At 26.1% G+C, this 22028-nt stretch overlaps 1 protein-coding gene across 8 annotated transcripts in view; it reads right to left on the reverse strand.

Moving 5' to 3' along the window:
• Positions 1–677: 677 nt before the first annotated feature.
• LOC140667973 (uncharacterized) overlaps positions 678–22028 on the reverse strand; it is a 97553-nt gene continuing 76202 nt past the window's right edge. For 6 of the 8 annotated variants that reach the window (XM_072896428.1, XM_072896435.1, XM_072896432.1 and 3 more), the window contains 10 exons: positions 17036–17122; positions 11380–11526; positions 10079–10194; positions 7596–7965; positions 7337–7455; positions 6997–7132; positions 6512–6823; positions 5531–5623; positions 5070–5347; positions 678–4326 (listed from right to left, as the gene is read on the reverse strand). In XM_072896428.1, the coding sequence (XP_072752529.1) occupies positions 4260–4326; positions 5070–5347; positions 5531–5623; positions 6512–6823; positions 6997–7132; positions 7337–7455; positions 7596–7965; positions 10079–10194; positions 11380–11526; positions 17036–17122 (1725 nt within the window). In that variant the 3' untranslated portion in view covers positions 678–4259. The remainder of the gene's footprint in view (positions 4327–5069; positions 5348–5530; positions 5624–6511; positions 6824–6996; positions 7133–7336; positions 7456–7595; positions 7966–10078; positions 10195–11379; positions 11527–17035; positions 17123–22028) is intronic. The other 2 variants (XR_012047095.1, XM_072896429.1) reach the window with 2 other exon arrangements.

Genomic DNA, 22028 nt, shown 5'->3' on the forward strand with positions numbered 1-22028 from the left:
ACACACCTCATAAATCATTTTATAATACTAAATTTAATACGCGAAATTTTTAGATACAAGAATGACAGGATAATGAATACTTCCATAAATATAGTATTGGGACTGAAATTGTTTAATCATATTTTTTTACATAAAACAATAAAAATTTAACATAAATTTATTGGAAATTACTCATATATATATATATATTAGCATTTGATGTATAGTCTAGCACTACAGTACATACTTGATACCTTCTAAATTTATTCTTTCTGATATAGATTTATATGATTATGATCAATATTGCAAAAGTTGCGTTTTTATTTTTTATGTCAAAATTTGAGCTCATTGCATAGAAATTTACATAGAAACATAAAATACAACAGACATAATAAATGTAATATACATATATGGAAAAGGAGTAGTCTCTTCCTTTTTCTTTCCTTCTGACCAATCATATTTAAAGAATATATAAATTCTACATAACTAGTAGATTATGTGAAAATTTTTAATAATCAAAACAATCCATCTACCATATGTTTACATTTCTATACAAATTTCTGTGCTTTATGTATAAATAATTGAGGATTTTTCTATATTTCTCAACGTTTATTCGCTAGTAACGCAATAAACATATTTTACAATCCCATTATCTAAAAGGACTGTGTTTATTAATAAAGTGTAATTAACATTCTATCTTATTTAAGTGATTAAGTAATTATCTTTTTAATCCTATATGTGTACATGTACATACATACATACAAACAACATACATACATGCATACATATGCGCACGTGCGCGTACACACACACAATACACACACAAAAGATGTTTTCCTAATATACCACAAGATATATTATTAATATAATACAGTATCTATATTATTTTACATTGTAACTTATAAGTCTATAGAATATATCTTTGTATATTTACAAGGATATTAAACAATAACTAAGAATATCAAAAACATTTAATTCATTTAAAAAAAGAAATGAAATTAATTTGTTCAGACAAATTAACAGATGTATCATTTACTAATAGGCATTCATATGTTTGTGAAATTATTGTTGAATTTAACATGGAAGAATATATTTTTTTATGCATACAAATTTCTCATATTGATTAATTTCAAGGCCTACATTACAAATGCATTTTACCTTTTAACCAGAGATCATAAATGTAATTATTTGATTTTGATGATCAAAATTCAAGAACAGTGAATGTATGTATTTTGCATTTAATTATTTTATTGCATCTGAACAAATCCATGTATCTATCTAAAAAATTTTTTAAAAGATTCCCGACAACACACAAGATATTCGTTTTTTTTATATCTAAAAATTTCAAAGTAACTTTTTTTCTTCATGCCTATTGCTATGAACTATTTGCAATAAATTATTGTAATAGTTTTTATTAATCATATCTATGTAAGCAGCATATTTTTAGCAAACAAAGTAGATATGTTATTAAAATAAACAGAATTTCACGTAATATGTAACATTAATATATACTTAAAAAATATGAATTTGCCCTTATGTGTTGTCTTGACTGTTTTGTGATATTACATTTTTTGCTGTACGAAATGTTATATATGAAAACTGTATTGCATTATTGAGAAATTGGCTCTTTATATTAATATAAAAATAAACTGTGTAATAAAATTCTGTTTTACATACATTTGTATAGGCCTACAATGCATAAGTACTCTAGGTAATAAAAATAATCATTTTGATGTAACTTTGATGCCATTTTGATGAAACTTGAAGTCAAAATGATTACTTTTGCTACCTGGGACTTAACTTCTACATCTGTATATAATGGATTTTTAATAGTATTATAGTATATTCATCTGTGTGAACGTTATTATATGATTATAGATACTTTGCGCGTGTTTATCAGTCAATTATATTCTGTATTAGATGAAAAACAGAACGATAAACTTTCTTGCAGGAGGAAGAACATAGAGATCGAAATATACTATGTAAAATAAATCAAATTTCTTGTCATAGAAAGAAAATATAATATGTAATGCAACACACAAAATATGAGAGTCTATAACTTTTTTTCCAGAAATTACATGTTATTCAATGAATTGGAGTTATATTGTAAAAATGGTCAATATATATAATTAATAATCAGATGATCAAAAGAATTTGTGCAATTGTTACAAAGAATGTAGAAAAGGAATGTAGAAAATGTAGAAAACATAAACTTGTTGGCCAGTTGAACAAATAATTATTACAAGCAATTAAAAATGTATATGTGTGCCTAATAAAAAAAAAATGTGCACTTCTTTCAAAACTTCAACTTATATTAAAACGTATAAAAATTACTGGCCATAACACATAATATAAAATACATTACATAAATTCTTCTCTTATCTTCATTCATATTATGAACAAAACATATTGAACATAGTTCAAACTTATTTAAATCTTTCATCCTGCTTTTATTTGCTTGTACTGTGTTATTTGTCAATTATATCATAATTATGGTTTCTAAAAATTTTTAAACAGAGTTGAGATAATTATATTTAAAATCTAGTCTTTGTTTATTTCGCCAATGAATTAGAAAATTGTGACACCATCTGTACAACATTAGAAAAAAAACATATATGTCTGTACAATTGGCACGCCTTGGTTGTCAGTAAGGAGTATCTGAAAATATAAAAATGATGGTTGTCACTGACTTCTAATAAATGTGTGTGCGTGCGTGTGTATGTATAAACGCACTTATAAATTACTCAAGTTGCAATACACTTCTTATAAATGAAGACCAGGATAATTGGCCAGAGTAATGAGTTTTTGAATAAGGCTTTTCAATAATATACATTCGAAGTTTTCTTTCTAAGAAGAAATAATTTTATTTTTATTTCACATATCTCTCTCTCTCTCTATCTATCTATCTATCTCTCCTTAGTTGCCTTTCCTCTCCTTCGATCTTTCTTTCTCTTTCTCGCTCATTGGCACGCATGTACGGCACAAAACATCTGTATACTATTATTATATATATATATATTTGTATATTATGACCTAGCAACCTTTTTTTAGTGTTGTATTTGCATTGCACAAATAGCTTTGACACTTAAAAAAGTTGTCATTGTTTACTAACTTATATATACATGTATGCATACTTACATACATATACAAACATATATCTATATATTTATATACACCAGGATAGGTACCTAACTTTATAATTGAAATTTAAATTTTATTTCTATTATATGCATGTATAGTTACTGAAAAATATTTTTAACAAAAGTTTCACAGTTTTAGGAAAGAAATATAATACGTATAACAGATTTTCTTATAGTGTGTTTTTTATATTTTAATTATTTCTATTTTTTAAATGAGATTATATATTTTTTTTATATAAATCGACTTTTCTCAATATTTTACAAATAAAAGTATTAAGGCAGAATTATTTAAAAAATTAAGAAATTAATAAATTATATAAATTAATTAATTACATAAATAATTACATACATTAATTAATTTACAAGATATTTTATAATTTATTTTTAGTATAAAATATATATAAAATCTTGTAAAGTTTATTAAAATATTTGCTAAATTTTTTGTAGAATAATAAGTAAAATCTCGAGTCATGATTTTATAATATATGATCTACATTAGTGCAATTGCATTTGCAAGCTGGAATTGCCATATCTTTTCTTAAATACAAATTATGTATTTTTAAAAATTAATTTAGTTTATTATTTTTTTGTGTGAGAATTTTAAATATTTTATAAATTTTTTAAAAAGAACATATTTTACAATATTACATATTACATATTATATATTTTAATACATCAAAATAAATTATTAAATATTTCGTAAACTATTGTGTTTTTAATAATTTGTTACCTTAGTTAGTACTTTTATGTAATTTGATAAAAAGAATTTATTTATGCAAGAAAAAATATACGATCCAATGAAAAAATGAAGATAATGTTGACATATAAAAAATGCTTGCTATAAAAAATCTGTTACATTATATTTTCCTTTTGAAATTATAAAACTTTTTTGAAAATATTTTTTGGTAACTGCATGCATAATAGAGATAATTTATATTATAAAGTTAAGTGGCCCACCCTGTTTATACATACATACATACATATATACATATATACATGTATATATGTGTGTGCATATGTGTGTATTTAAATATCTACTATTTCTATATCTTTGTTTAAATATCTTACTTTACAAATTAATAGTGGGCCATTATTATTGTTGAGGCCATTTAGCTGATGTTGTCATCTTTTGTAAAACACTTATTTAACTGTGGAATAGTTTTGTTGAGGATTTTGATTTGAAGATACCCATGTGTTAAACACATCTCTGAAATAGATAATAAAATAGGTATAAATAGATAAAATAGGTATAAATATGAAATAAAGAAAGAAGTTCTAAATTAGAAGTATACAAATAATTTATAACTCAGAAATTTTCCAAATCTCACATCCAAATTAGAATTCAGCACATTAAAACAAGAAACTTTTCTATTTAACATTTTGGTCAAATCAGAAATGGTACTTCTCCAAAATTTAATAAAAATAAGATATTGCTATTTGCCTTTTAATATCTAAATTTGTTAAATTTTAATATCTAATTTTAATATCTAAAATTGATTAAAATAGGAATAGTCCATTTTTATTAAATTTTGATTTGGGGAAAACGCTAATTTTGAAATTTGACTGAAATGCCAACTAGAAGTTTCTTGTTTTGACATGATGAATTCACCTCTTCAGTTTAGATATGTAAATCTGGAACATTCTATATATTGTAATATATATATATATATATATACACTCTGAATATATCGTAATAAAGTGAAGAATAAAAATATATAGGTCATGTTCAACAGGACAATTGCTACTAAGCAGTTTGTTCTGTTAAACGCGATGGCCTATTTCTATCAATTCCTTTTCGTTCTAAGGACGAAAATCCATAAGAAGAAAAAGGAATTAACTAGAATTAGCAAAAATAGGTCAAAATGTATTAAATCCTAATTACTCATTTATATGATTCCTTTCATAAAATATACAACTTAATTTAAAGAGAAAATTAAATATAATGCTCACGCAAACCTGCAATGGCTGACCACACATTCATTACTGCAGTATTCGTCTTCCCATTCGTTATTGGATATAGCAGGATTAGGGCATCCTTGATGTATACAAGGTGATGGTCCTTGTCCTGTCATAGCTACTTGTGAAGCATTCACTGGCGACGAACAACTCGACAAAGTTTCAGATTTTATCGATAAATCCTCTTTTATAAATTCTGCTCTAGATGGACTCATGTGTATTATTTGTTGCTGCTGCTGTTGTTGCACTTGCTGCACTTGTTGTTGAGGTACCTATAAATATTGTTGTATATTGTTGTATAATATTATAAATATAATAAAACTATAAAAGCTAAAAATTACATAAAAATAATTTATAAAATAGTAATTATATCATAAAAAATTGTAGTTTTCGTATAATTTCACGTGAAAAATTTTAAAATTATTTTTACCAAAGAATAAAACAAATATACTAACTTGCATGTATTGCTGTTGTGAAATCTGTTGTTGAATATGCTGCTGTTGTTGTGTCATGTGTGGTGGTACCATTACATTGCCACCCATTAAACCCTATAAAAAAATAAGAATGTTAATCTTCTTCAGAGTATATATATATATATATATATATATATATATATATTTTATCCATTATTGTGTATATACATATTATATATATAATAAATTAATATGCAGGATATTCAATTTAAAACAGCCCAGCCAAATATCCTAGCGAAAATTACTTGGAATATAAAAATGTTTCAGACAAAATTTATAGAGGGAAAAAGTTGCTGACCTTGAATTTTGACTAATTGTTATTTATAAAAGGTTATTTTTCAAGGTCATGTGAAGTTATAATTTTTTTCTTAAATAGCAAAAAAAGAATCATTTTTTTTATAACAAATTCTAAAAATAAATATGATGTTTTTGGAGTGCTTGATTAGCATGAGTTTTTTTCCTCTCAAAACTGTAAATTTTGTCTAAATATTTTTATTTAGGGCTCAATTTTCGAGATATATCATTGAACTATTTAAAATGGAACATTTTATATGAATATATGTGTAAATACATAAAAAAAATACATGAATAATTGTGTAAAAATTGTAAAAACAAAAACGTGAGTTCTTATATAAATAGAAAAATAATAAAAGAATAAGTAAAAAGTTTTATACAAACAATAATTTACTCATTATACATATGTAATTGTATGACAGACGAAACGACGATTGTTTTATTTAGAAGATGATGGTAATATGTTAATAAAAATATTCATGTATTATATTAGAATTTTTGCATGCAACATTTCTTCTGTGAAAATAGAAGTATACAGTTATATATAGTTATAAAAACAAATATATATATATATATATATATATATTTTTTTTTTAAATCAAAAACATATCTCTTTGTCTATATTATGCAAATTTTTTTGGAAATTTTCCTACATTTGTTGAAAATCACCTGTTGTTGAGGATTTCCTTGCATCGCTAAATGATGGGGTGATTTTTTATTAATAGCCATCTGCTGTTGCTGCTGCTGCTGCTGAGGCGACGAAGGTTGATGCTGAGGGCTATAAATCTGATACGTTACATTTCCTGGCGCATTGTTACTGGCATAACCTGTGTATCCACTGTATTGCATTTGTTGTTGTGGCTGTTGTACTTGTTGTTTCTGTTCATTTTCACCTGCTCCTTTGCTCACTAATGACGCTCTGTATGCCGCGAGAGCTTTCAGATATTCTTTCTTAGCTGCCTCAGTTTTCTTTTTATAATACTATATAAAAATTTATGTTAATAATGCTTTCAGCAATTATAATTAAGATTCATAATATTCAAAATCTATATTAATATCAATAACATTCACTGTAGTTCCAAAAAAAATACTTGATATAATTATCACACAAAAATATATAAAAATATGATTATTAAAATAGTAATAATATTTACATTTTTATGCTCAATTTCCAATGCATCCCACATTGATGCAACGATCTTAGATACTTCACCAAAGCTGGCATTTGGATGTTTTCCCTTAATTACTGCCTGAGTGTCTCTGAAGAAAAGGGCATACGCCGACACTGGTCTGAAAATCATAAAAGCCAACATAAGATCTAGAAAAGTAATTGTCTTTAAAAATTCATATAATTTTTAATATTATGCTTTCATTAATAACGACACATTATATTCTCATTACGCATGTCTTTGACGAGTCTTCTCTAAATTATATGCCGAAAACTAATTTTTTATTATTGTATAAAAATAATATTATACTTATTGTATTACTTACTTTTGTGGTTCATTAGGGTCCCTTTTCTTCTTTTTCTTTTGTGCTTTTGTTTTCCTTTGATTTTTCGCTCCAGCATCGGCCGCTTCTGGCGACGGTGGTTCACGCTTGACCATTGTAATCTAAAAAGTAAAAAACATTTAGAAGACTCCAGAGCGTTGTAGGATCATTATAGGGAAAAAATGTGTACATACTAGATAGTATTAAAAGATCTATTTGACAAATTAGCGCGAGTAATTAAATATCATACGTGATAACTTACCATGCCAGAATGCGGAGTGGAGTCATCACTATCTTCACTGGTTGTAGTATTGTTATTTGTTTCCGTGATAGTATTCACTTGCATAGCAGTCGGGCTACCTCCGGTCGGACTTCTATATTGTATTTGTTGTTGTTGTTGTTGTTGTTGTTGTTGTTGTTGTTGTTGTTGCTGCTGCTGCTGCTGCTGCTGCTGCTGCTGCTGCTGCTGTTGCAGTTGCTGCTGGGAATGCATGTATTGCATATGCTGCATCTGAACTTGCTGCTGTTGTTGTTGCTGCTGCTGCAGCATCAACAATTGTTGGCCACTGTGTTGTTGCTGGCGTGAAGAGCTCATTGTTGCGTATGAATCTTGGGAGCCGCCATACGCCGAACTGTGTGAGAATAAATAAAAAAAATGTTGGAGAAGATAATTGTGAGAAATTAAATCATAATAAGAAATTAAATCTGTTTACGAGTAATTTATCGTAAATTATAGTGTTTGTTGATGCGAGTTGTTAATTCTCATTATATTATATGTTTATTCGTTATTCTTCTGTTTTTTAAGATTTTCATAATATAATCATAAATCGTAAGTGCTATTACAAAAGCTGAGTATAATTCTCGAATAGAAAGAAAATGCAGACTATTCCTTCATGTAGAGCGTTAAGATTTTAATTAAAAGTTTAAGAACGCGTTAATTGAGTTTGTGAATATACAACGGCAAATCGCGACGTAAATCTTGACATTGAGAACGAAGTTTGAAAAGCGACGTTGGTAAAAGAAGATAAATATGTATACGCTAAAGTATATTTTCGCTACATATTTTAAAGAGCAAATTGAATAACTTTTGAGATATGGTCGAACTATGTCAGCCAGGAATATTTATGACCTACTATATTTGCCTTTTATACTTTTTCTGATTCGACTTGATGTTTAATATTTTCACTATCAGTCAAATATCGTCGAGTACCAAGTTATATTTTCTTTTAATTTTTATCAACGCACGCACGCACGCGCGCATATATTATTATATATTATATAAAATATATTTACAATATATTTTTATAAAAAATGTTTTTTTTTATCTAAAAAAGCATCACTTTTCTAGAAACATTCTATTTTTTTAAGTATAATACGCACACAATAAAGATTTCAATATTGTGCTATCATAAGATTAATAATATCGACAAAAGTTTGTTGAAAGAAAAATATTTTGAAAGTTTTTTTTATTTGATATTGCTTTGTATTTCGTAATAAAGTTTCTTTTTAATATTTTATAGAATTTATTAATTATGTTTAATTGTTAATTTGTAATCACACACACACACACACACACACGCAATTATCGTCACATACGTAATATTCTCATATATCAATAGTTATTTATACGATATTTCATCCAGATATTATTTGTTGATGCTATCTGTTCATCCGTTTATAAAGTTTGTTTATGCGTCTCGCTACATAATATAACATTCTATATAAGAGCTTGATTATTAGTCGTGCGTCATGTTATGTGCATAAGATAATTGCACGTAGATAACTCTTGGTAATATATTTGCTTTGATTCATGGCATTGACGATAACGCGCGTATAAATTGAATATTTTTATTCAATGTATTTTCCTCTCTCTAATCAGATTGATTACTGTATATAAAATGCACAGTATATAATTCGACAAATATAGTATGCTTACTTAATACTCTGAGATATCTCTGAACAAAGCGCGAAGAGTTAAAAAAGTATCTATTGTCATCCTTCCATTTCGGATTACGTTAATTGGCTAAAAAGAGATCTCGATGATCTAAATTACAGTCGTAAGACGACGTAATAATAGGTTCTCATAAACGTTACTCGGTAAATTTAATGCAGGTAAATTATAGCCTTTTGCGTATTTTTTTTTAGGTATTCTCGTATGTTTAGAGGTTGAAATAATCCTTCGAAATGAATTCGATTTTATAAATATGATTTTAATTGAATATCATGAAAAAATTCAGGACGATATATGAAAAAATATTTTAAACAAAAATTTTATGACTTTTTATATATTTTGTAGCTATACATATATAGATTGCTTAAAAGAGTATTACATGTTTTAATATATCCTTCATTATTATTTTTGCAAATTTTAAAATTTATATTAAATTGAAAAGCAAAGAGCGTTTCTCGAAAAATTCTGCAAAACAACGAAATAAATCAAATTTCTATAATTTATGCAAATAATATAGCGCGATAAGACATGATGTTTGCCTTATGTCATCACATACAAGAAAATATCGCTAATTCAATAATCAATTCAATCTCTTATTTGCAGAAATTTCATCAAATTTCCCAAATTAAGATTGCATGTAGTTTTTCTACATATTCCGTTTATTAATGACATTTCTTGATTCTTTATGTATTATTATTGCGCAGATAGTTCAAATAGTTTGAAACGTAATTATTTTTTTATTTCGTTTTATATATGTATGACTAAATACTCGGAGATTTTTAAATCATATTTACCTGACATTGAGTGGTTGCATTGAATGTTCTTGCTGTAAATAGAGTTGTTGTTGATATCCACTAGCATCCAGATTTAAATTATCTGGCGATTGCTGCATGCCACTACCTTGCATCATCTATAATAATTAAGCATACATAAAATGTTAATACATAAAAGAGAATTATATAATTTATAAAGAAGCTTTTTTTAAAATTAATAATTATTATTCGATTTTTAATTTTTAGTTCAAATATAAAAACAGCAATTATATGGCTATTTAAAGTATGTATACAAATTTTTTTGACAATATTATAATATACATATCATGGTTAAAAATTATTTTTTTTTGTCGCAAAAAATCATCACGAGAATTAATTTCCTCAAAAAATTTTTTCCTAACAAGCATCGTGGAATTTCTACTATATGTATTCTTCGAGTATTCTTTATCTCTTCATCTTGAAGTGAAGGGAGAGAGAGAAAATACGATGAGTGTACATCTAAAAATAATGTCTTGAACGTTACGTGAATAATGCTCGAACGCGGAAGTTGTTAAATAGTCGATACATCATTTTGACATTTTTTTCCATATCCAACGCGCAATAGTGTATGCATACACGTATGTACACATTATTATGCGTTGTTAAGCTTAGTACACATCTGCATATACAATTTGTGGATAATGATTGTGAATATCATTTACAAACTATCCTAGACAATGTTTTCCAACTACATTGGTTGTTATGTTTCCAATAAAATTTAAAATTGTTTAATTTAAAAAAATCTTTTTTGCTGACCATTATGGAGTGTAACCAAATAAATATTTTCTATCGAGGTAGCGTCTATTATAATATATTTTCGCAAAATAAAAGAGCATTAGACAAAAGTCTGTAAATTGAAATGTGTCTACAAACGAAACCAAGTTTTTTTTAAGTCAAACATTAAGTTTATTTTAAATTATGGAAAAGAGTAAAAAAGCAGTACAAATATTTTCGGATCAAGCTTAAATTTGGCTAAAAATATTTACGCGACGAGTAAATATGAGTGAAAAATATTATCCATACGTCATTCAGTGTCAAAATTATACAAGCGTAAATATATGTAAACTAAAATAGCTTTTAAACTCATCTTCTCAAAACTTTAGACAAACTTTTTGTCCGATGTTTTTATTTGAACGAAAAATAACGATCCGCGTACAAAATATTTGTTCGTGCACGTTGATAATTTAATGAATAAGTACGTGTCACGAACAGGAATGTATAATATATAAGTGTATACTGAGTTTTACGATTTCAACACTTGTCGAATCGTCGTTGAAGTATACCTGTGGCTGACCATATGCTTGCATGGAATCATGTTGTTGATGTTGTTGATGTTGTTGATGTTGCTGTTGCTGTTGCTGCTGATGAGAATGAGAATGAATGGTTGGTATATCAAAATCCTCGTCACCGAAACTCGGTGTATGAAACGTCTGAAACAAATAAGTTATGTATACATATATTGAATTTGATTGCCATAAACTCCATATAAAAAGCAAAAAATATGTTTAATGTCTCATAAAATAAATCATGTTTGCAGATTTGCATAATTTTCTCTCCTTAGTGCAATGTTAATAAAAAATCTTCTTTTTTTGTGGTTCCTTTTTCTTAATACTATATACAATGATAAAAAAAAGATTAAAATAAAAAGTTTCAGAAAAAACTCTTTTTCTTTTCGACGGAAAAGAAAAATGGATGTATAATGAAAAAAAAATGAACAAATCAACTTTGACTGTCTTTTAACGGATGATAAATAGTATTATATCGTTCAGAATCCTTTTAGTAATTTATTCTTCTTCACAAAGAGGAAGAAAAATTAATTTATCATAATATACGCGTGATGGTAGAAAGAATAAAAGTTTTAAAATTGAATTTAATAGTATCAGGAAGAATATTTTCCTTTGAAGAAATATGCCTGTCTCTCGATTGTCGATGTAGTTATTAATGTAGAGAAAATAGGAGTAACATAACGATCGTAAGGTTTATAAATTTTTCTATAATAACATAAAAATAATGATCAATTTCTTAGATTTACTAAAGTTTTGTCTGTAAAAATTGAAAAATCTAATAAATAAATTACAATGTTTTCAAATTTACATTTTTTAAAGACATATTTTGTCTCTGTATGCTAACATTATAAAATGACTTTTAATAATAGGTAAAATGACGAAAAGCCAAATTAAAAATGGATTTTTTATAGGATTAAAAATGTATTGTATATACTATAATTATGTAATATTCATTATGAACAAATATCAAAAAATTACATACATTTAAAATATATTTTTAATTATATATCTATTCTATTTTCCATGACAGAATAAAATGAAACTATAAGAAATTATTTATTGTTATTAAAGACCTCTATCAAGTTTGGCATCAATTTGTTATCTGTTATTAAAAAAATTAGCAACTCATTCTTTCATTTACTTGGTCATCTTAATCCCCTTCTCTCTATTGCTCGCATCTGCCTCTATTTTATTTTATTAAATATTCACATTATTAAACTATTGTGGTTCTTTCTGTGGTTAAATGCCAATTCAATAGTGTTGATTCTGAATCTGAATAACTACATCATATTATTCACGTGATCGTGATGCAATAGAACGAGGCTGCTGTTGCATAAATCAGATTTATGCATGCCATTAACTGTTTTATTACAACCTATTCCGCGGATCGTTTATCGTGAAATTCATTTTATGTTTACATGCTCGTGACACTATTACTCGCGATACGATGGTGGACATTATGATCTAATTCGTATGCAGTGCCCTAATCATTACGCCAAACTACCGCGAAAACCGAGAATTTTCGATTATTTTAACAAAATTATCGTTAATTAAATGTTTAACATTTCATTGTGTCTAATACCGTTGAATATTTTACGTTTCATAAAATGCGTGATAATTATATTAAAAAATAAGGAAAATAAAATATAAAATATATAAAATGTACATAATAAAATATGTGAATAGAATTAAAATATATAAAATATATTTTCCTTAAATATAACATGTAAAATTCGACGATGATATAGCATCGTCCGTTTTTGCTTCCACTTGTATACAGTGACATTAAATTCGCAAAGCATATCAAATCGTAGGTAAATGCAGAATTAGAAGAAGAAAAGAGATAAAGAAGGTATAGTTTGGGACTATTGGTGAAGTGCGAAGCAAAAGAGGAAGAAATATCATCCTTCCTTTCGTCGTCGTCGTCATCGTCGTTTTTCTTTTCTCCTCGCTGAACTAAACTCGTTCCGCCATCTCGTTAAAACTTGTGCGCGACTCTCACAACTTGGTTCTTCTTCCTCAAGAAATATTATTTAGATGGTTTCCTGGTTATGCAACTCACGCTTCCCTTCCTCTTCTATATAAATTGCATATTATTTCAATACAGATTGTGTGTGTACAATAAATTTTTCTCATGTACACAATGTTCAAAGTAAAATTAATATTAGACCAAAATATTAAACAAAACATTAATATTCTCGTGATTATGAAATTTCTTAGAAATTGATAGTGCAGGAATAAAAAAATCAGCTACGAAGAAAAAAAATAAATAAATGGCTTGATGTCGATATTAGAGATTGCTATATGTTATATAATCAATAAATATAATGAAAAAAAGACTGTGTAAACAAAAATGAAGAAAAAAAACTACAGATACATAAAAATATACGAAGTTGATATTATTTATACATATGCCAAACAATTTGTTGTGTAAATCACACATATTAATGCATTTTATATTAAATATCAATTGTTCTATATAATTTCCATAACAAAACATGATGAGAAACAATATAATAATGTTCCACGTAATATAAATTTTCTTGAAATAATATGTATGCATATATATATATATATATATATATAAAATTTTTTCAAAAGAATATAATCAAGATGTAATCTATTATATTTACCTACTTTTTTTTTTTCTTATTTTATATATGTACGATATTTTTCTGTGATAATTTCATATACATACGTACATGGTAAAAAATTTTGTGTTAACACATTTCTCGTGTCTCAATTTAGCTACTCTAATTTTAATGTTAATTTAACAGAAGGCAAATATGTAAACAAATAACACAAATAATATGTAAAAAATTAACACAAAAATGTGAATTAGTGTAAGATTTACTTGTTAATTGTGTTGTTTTAACTCTTAGAAACTGTGAATATTAACTCAATGCAGAAAAGTTAAAATAACAATAGTATCCTATATTAACATAAAAGTATGTTAAAAATTTGACACAAAAATTTCTACACAAGAAAATTTCAACAAAAATACAAAATGTTTTTTACCGTATATGTATGTACAAATACACATTCGTATGTGTATGTGTATATTTGTAAATGCAACACTAATAAGTAGTTATTGTAACGAATCTTGTTGCTGTAAGTTATTCTAGGAAAATATAAGGATTTTTCTTATTAACCAATCTACTGTGTCTAATATCGTAAAATTGAAACGCAGTTTATTAAACATGCTAAACAACAAAATTACAATTTGATGGTTATTTATCGCAGATTGGCAATTACCGGACGTTTAGATTGAATCGGACGACAGGCGACTGATTGAATGCGTTTCTACAATCGCTCGGAACATGACTGCATCACTAGCTTTCCATGTATGTGTCTCCTATTTTATTCTCATATATATATTTTACATAGATACATTCTTTCTGTCAATAATCGCGATGTCTACGTTTTAATTTATTTTAAATTCGTTTCTGTAAAAAAATGCACTGTGACAGCAGATCACACAAGCTTAATCGCGGCCATTAAATTGTAATGCTAATCTAATTCTTCGGTCAGAATAGTTTAAATGAATAAAAATTCGAAAAATATATATAGATCGATAATAAAAATAACATATTTTGTTCGAATACTCTTAAACAATTTTTTAATTCCATGTTTAAATTAGATGTAATTAATGAAGTCATATTGTAAATCCAATAACCAAACCTGAAACCTTTAACAAAGAATCTCTTAATAATACAATAATTTTGAAAAATTTTAATAAAAATAATACCAAATTATTTTTATTTTTTTAGTGAAATTAAAATGATTAACTTGACTATTAAATTTGATATTTCGTAATTGATTGTCAATAGTCGTTCCACTTAAATTCTATATTTTGTAATTGATTGCCAATATTTGTTTTATGTGAAGGATAAATTGCTGAGGGCATTGGGATATACATTCGAAATATTACTAGGCATTGTTTTGATTTTATTTCGGTATTACTTTTTTGATTACTTTTAATTTTAAAAAGTGGGCTTTATTGGATATTGTCGAGATGTTTTGACGAACACTATGTCAAATATTTCATAACAATTTCCCATAATTGGACATTACTGTACGACATTATTCACAATCAGTATTAATGGACGAGAGAAAAGTTTAAAAAAATTTTTTTTATCTTTTTTTAGAGCAATCTGTCATTTTTATAAGACGCAAACATGCAGACATTTTTCCTGGAGCAGTACTAATTATAAAGCATTAAAGATGCATAAAAAGGATACATAAATTGAGTATTAGATAGATATTATTAGATATGCACACATTGTAATACATTTTACATATCTTTTTTCCTTACTGCTTATCATTATTTTCATATATCCTTCTTTTCCTACCGCACATCATTATTTTCAGTAAACTGGCTTATCCACTGACTTATATAATAAAGACTCTGTTATTTCAATTTACATTTTATTATATCATTTATACGCCGTAATTAAAGTTTTGGATAAATTGCTTAATTTTCATGCATTATATAAATGGTTTCTCTAAATAATCAATGTGGCTGATTATTACTTATAATTAATAACAAGGAAATAAACTAGCGCTATAAATTATGCGCGTATTTGCGATTCGCGATTCAGTATTTTCATAGTTCGCGAATAGTGTAGAGAAAAAAATTTGTCAAATTGGTGGATTCGTTATTTACATTCGCCACTGAACTTTTCAACAAATTCAAATGTGCGAATCACCGTGAATCAGTGCATTCATATAGATTCGAATGTAGCACTATATTATACATAAAAATTCGTGGTTCTTTTTATGGTTCATATATATATATATATATATATATATATATATATATATATATATATATATATTGAGAAATAAAAAATTAAAATAAAGATATCCCGCAGGTAGCACACAATATTTATAAAATATATACAAAATATTTATAATAATTATTTGAATATTTTATATTTATCAAAATATTTCATAAATCTGTTTGTTATCTTTAATTGAAGAGATCATAAAGATTTATCATCATAAATATGACAGCAAATATTTACAAAATATTTACAAAATTTATATTTTTTTACGTAACGTAAATATTATATAAAATATTTAATTTATATTTTAATAATATATTTAATAAAATATGTATAAAATATTTATATAATATTTCAAAAAATAAACAGTAAAAATATTGATGAATATGTATAATTATTTTGATTAAACTGGTCCACTAACTTATATAAGACAGACTTCGTTATTTTAATTTTCATTTTATATCACTACGTTATAATTAAAGTTGGACGAATTGCTTAATTTTCATATATTACATAAATAATTTCTCTAAATAATCAATGTGGCTAATGTATAATAATGTATAATATTTATATGGTGTGCTGTCCGAGATGGCCATTTATAATTTATCGAAATTAGACAGAAGCATTTGCGCAAATATTTGCTAAGACATCACGATAAATTATATTCATTACGATGACTAAATCACGAATCGCGAATAGGTTGAAGGATCCACAAATAACGGATTTCCGTGAATTTCTACGAATCGCTAATTGCAAATCGAGAATATACGTCAATTACATATAGAAAAATGAAAAGAATCATTTGGTTATTTAATATAAATAAAATTATGTCAGAGCTATCAAACATAAAAAAGTAATTAACTTACTTGGTCAGACATATTGTAGCTGTCGTGATGATACGATGTCTGATGATGCTGCGGAACGCTTAAAGATAAATCGAGATTGTCGTTTCTCTGTAACAAAAAGAAATTGAAATTATTTAGTAACTGCAATAATCGATAATCGCTACTATGTAAATAGTTAAATTTTTATATATATGTATAACATTCTTATTATCAATATTATAATATATAATATGAAAAATATTATTATCATTATATTTTTCACATTTTTAACATTTTCTCCTTTTTTGATATTTACTATATTTATTTATGTAATTGATATACGTAACTATGCAAAAATAAATATGAAAAAGTAAAGAAGGTAGCACAATATTTTTATATTTTCGTTCTATATTATTAAAATAAAATTAAGACTAATAAAAATATATAGTTCCAATGTTAAGAATATAGTAAATGTATTATGTAATAAAATTGTAATATAAACTTTATATAAGAAACAGAAATGTACATATATATATATATATATATATATATATATACAATGTGAGCAAAAAATATATTGTGTACATTTCTTTGATATTTACTCCAGTAAATTATCATGTATCGATCTAACGAACATGAGCACGATGCGACATTAACGACCAGAATGCTCGACGGAATTTCAGAAAAGCATATATTCGTAATCAAGATAGTTGCAAGTGAGTTATGCCGATAGGCAATGTTTGACATTTCATAGTAACGGCCAGATGTTAGGAAGGCGTTACCGCGTTTCACCGAATATAGCAACCACGGAACGAGAACAATGCAATGGACATAGTTATCTCCGTTCCACTCGAGGAATTTAACGTGTGTGTATGTCGTATATGTGGTCTTTAAAAAATATCTTTAAACCAATAGAAATACATATATTATAGAAGAAAATAATAATTATTTCTATTAATTATTATATCGTTCATTTTAATTTTATTTATTTCATTATAATTTTATTCATTTCGCTTCTTTCATGCAAACAAATAATGCAACACAATCAAAATATTTGAATCGTCGATTATTATTTGTATTAGTGTTAAGTATGGTGTAAGAGAATACGAGCCATCGAATCGAGAGAAAGTTAAGTGCTTAAAACATGTCTCGCTGTCATGAGCTTCATATCGTGTTATATAACAACAGAACATATATAGAGAATATATAATCTTTATTAATCTAAATATGTTAGATGCTGGCTTTTTATATTATACATCGCTATGCAATAATGAATGTGAAAGTGCAAGTTACATAATAAGCTTTAAGATACGAGTAATGTTTAAACTATTAATATATGAAATATAATACGCTCTTTGAAATAATTAACCTCGGTTTTTGTTATTATATAAAATAATGTAGCAATATATTTCTTATTGCTTTGTCAATATTTTTTTATTGCGTGTATGCGCGCGCAATAATCTCTCTCGCTCTCTCTTTCTCTATCTCTTATATTCATCACATCATTACATTATTCGTTTACAAAAATCAAAGGATTAAATATCACTAAATTCGTTAGATTCGCTGTCGTTTCGCGCGACACATTTCCAATCTTTTATCTTTTACAAATTGCTTCTCATTTCTTAGTTAAATAATCGATGATTAATAATCAAAAAAATTTTTTTACTCAATTAGAAAATTATTGTCAATGTTGAATTTAATAAGCATATAAAATTGTTATAACGCAACCAAATTTTAAATTAAACAAAAATAACATTTATTGCGGACAATAAAAGAAAATAGAAAAGATTTGTGTCATAGAATGCGAAATTATACCGCAGTATACAGTAAATAATGCATTGACATACGTTTAAAAAGCATATGTCGTGCCGTAACAATGGAAAATGTATGCACACACGAATGACGTGTGCACATAAGTGATCAATAAATACTTATACATCTTTTACATAAATTACTTCTTTATTTATTTTTTATAAAAATATTAAAATAAACAAGATCCCATATAACAGATAAATATTCTGACAGAGAGATACATAAAATATCTCACTTTTCATTTTCTTATAATTTTATATCTTTATATACAGAATGATGAAAAGAATATATTTACGCAAAAAAAGTACATATGTATATATATATATATATAATTTCATGTAAAATAATGTTAATAGTAATATAACGTAATAGTAATACAGTATTATAACATGATATACAATATCAAGAAACATGATAGTATGTTGCACCAAGTCACGCACAGCAATTGAAAATCGTATATCTATACGCGAGCCCCTCAGTTGAAATGTTTTAGATTTTAAATTATCGAATCTCAGTTACGGGTCAATCAATTTCTTAATATTCTTAATAGTGCGCGGTTCGGAGCTATGACGTAATAGGGAGGTCATCCCTACTTCACTTACAAACCATGAAATTCTGTAGCAGTATTGTTTCGTCCACACTATTATTCAGCACACAGTCGAGAGAAAGGACTTATGATAACATCAATAATGATTCCCACAGATTCATATTAATACAATAAAATTATTAAATAATTACGATACTTTTTACATCACATCAGAATAATAGTTCTTTATTATCAATATCTAAATCATCAATGCAGTAAGAATCCCAGAGAAATTTTTGCTGTTTTAAAAATTAGATCTCTGTTCCATAAATATCTTAATCTTTATAATCCTTCTTGTTTATATAGAAACAATTTATTTTGTAAATAAATCTTGCTTACAATCAGTTTTATAAAAAGACATCAAAGAAATAATTTATTTCATAGATAAACTTTACATAGAGATCAGCTAGAATGCTGTTGATATTGATTTCTATTATATTGGAATTATCTTGCATTACAAAATAGATTCTATTTATAAAAATTTGAAAGATTAATAACTTAAATTTATTTCTATTTTCTTCATAGTCATACAATATAGTTATTTTGTAACAATAGAATGTTTTCTTGTTGCTTTGAAAAAAAAAATAAAAAAAAGTTCTATCATTACAATCTATTGTGCAAATTCTATTCTGAAAAGAAATCTTGCCTATAGTTTTTACTGCTTCTAGAAGAATAATATTTTCTGTCTACGAATCCTGCATACAGATTAAAGAGACAGAAAGAGGGAATGAGTAGAAGGGGTAGGAAAGAAGAGAAAAAGAAAAAGGAAAATGGAGAGGGAAAGAGAGGGAGAGAAAAAAGAAGAGGGAGGAGAGACAGAAGAGGGATGGAAAAGGCAAGAGTGGTGGGAGAAATAGAGAGGGCAAATGAAGGGGAAGATAAAGAAGGAAAGAAGAAGAGAAAGAGAGAGGAAAGAGGAAAGTGAGAGGGGAGAAAAAGGGAAGAAGGGGAGAGAAAAGAGAGAGACTCAGGGAGAAAAGAGAGGAAACTCTTAAATAAACTCCGCTTGTAAATCAGCAAAAACGTTTCTGATGCAATCTAATTTAATTTAATTCTTATTCGATTCCATGTTTCCCTAATTTCTCTTCAAAATGTTAATGAAGTACTTAAATGTACTATAAGACGTATTATAAAATTGCATTTTAACTAATTTATGTATATATAAAATATTTGTTTCTGAACAATATTATAATTAAGTATGTAACTTGAAATATCTATTAATAATAATAATAGATATCAAATAAAATAATTTGTCTCTTATGTTATAAAGTATGTACATTATTTACATTATAATATAATTTACAAAATAGACTGTTTATAAGAAACATGAATTGTCCGCGAAGGATTTACTTACGAATAAATATATTGATAACTGAGGTATTTGTGTAAAAAATAATTTTAAGTTAATCAAATAATTATATTTTTATATAGATAATGTGTTGTTTGTTGAGATAATTCATGTAATAGAAATCAAATCACAATTCTTAGAAATGTTTTTGCTGATTTACACACACAATATTCGTTCATGGAAAAGATTATTTCTTTGAAAGTAGCAAGAACAGTATACACAATTCTGTACACACAAATTGTTTACAGAATAAATTTTGCAGAATCGATAGTTCCGTTTCAAAAGCAGCAAGGAAACATTATATCATTAAATAATTTTATTGATTATACAAATACGTATATAGAATATCTGTTCTTATGTGCAAAATCGTGCATTATATGCAGAAAATGTTTACATAATAAACTTATATAATAAACATAAAAAACTTTGAAAACAAGGACTATATGCGGGATATTTATGGAATATATTCTACCTTTAAAAATAATAAAAATTACATGCAGAATTTCTTTATGGAACAGAGTAGACCTTTAGAAACAAGAACTTTATGCAAGATGCATTTACAAATTTATTTAACATTTGCATTTTATCTACGTTATACAATGTTAGTAATTATTTTTAAAACTTTGTCAAAATATTGATAACATTTTCTTTTACTTGTGTAACAATTAATATAAAATATAATAAAATATTGATATTTATATAATAATTTGACTGTAAATTCAAAAAACTACCTATATTCTATTATTGCTATTATATTATTTATTAAAAGAAAAACCTTTTAAATCCTTTTGATTTTTAATAAGGCAATATATTACTTTATAATATTTTCTTACATAAAAAATGCTTTAAAATTCATACACCAAAATATTATACTATATAGCAAGAAAGTTCTAGAGAAATTATATATTAAAAATATAATTTCTTATTTCAACTTGGTTTAAAATTAATTAGTTTTTGAGATATATGTATGAAATAAAGCCGACGGAATATATCAGAAAGTAAGAAAGTATGCACGAATGCGAGCGAAAAAGCCTGAATGTAAGCCTAATGTATGCATGTGTGAAATATGTAACGTGAGAGAAAACATAAAAAATCTGAATAAGCAGTAGAGATGAAACCGAGACAATTGAACAAAAAAGTAATCACAGACAGTTGATCGAGCTCAGGCAACATAAAATCCAAATGTATTATCATCCATATTATTTTCTGTTCTTAATAAGTGAAGTTTATAATAAAATCAGTTACATTGCAAATACGAGTGCGAATCCTTGTAAAAGTCGACTTCGTCC

Source organism: Anoplolepis gracilipes, chromosome 7 (assembly GCF_047496725.1).
Source record: "Anoplolepis gracilipes chromosome 7, ASM4749672v1, whole genome shotgun sequence".
NCBI lineage: Eukaryota > Metazoa > Arthropoda > Insecta > Hymenoptera > Formicidae > Anoplolepis > Anoplolepis gracilipes.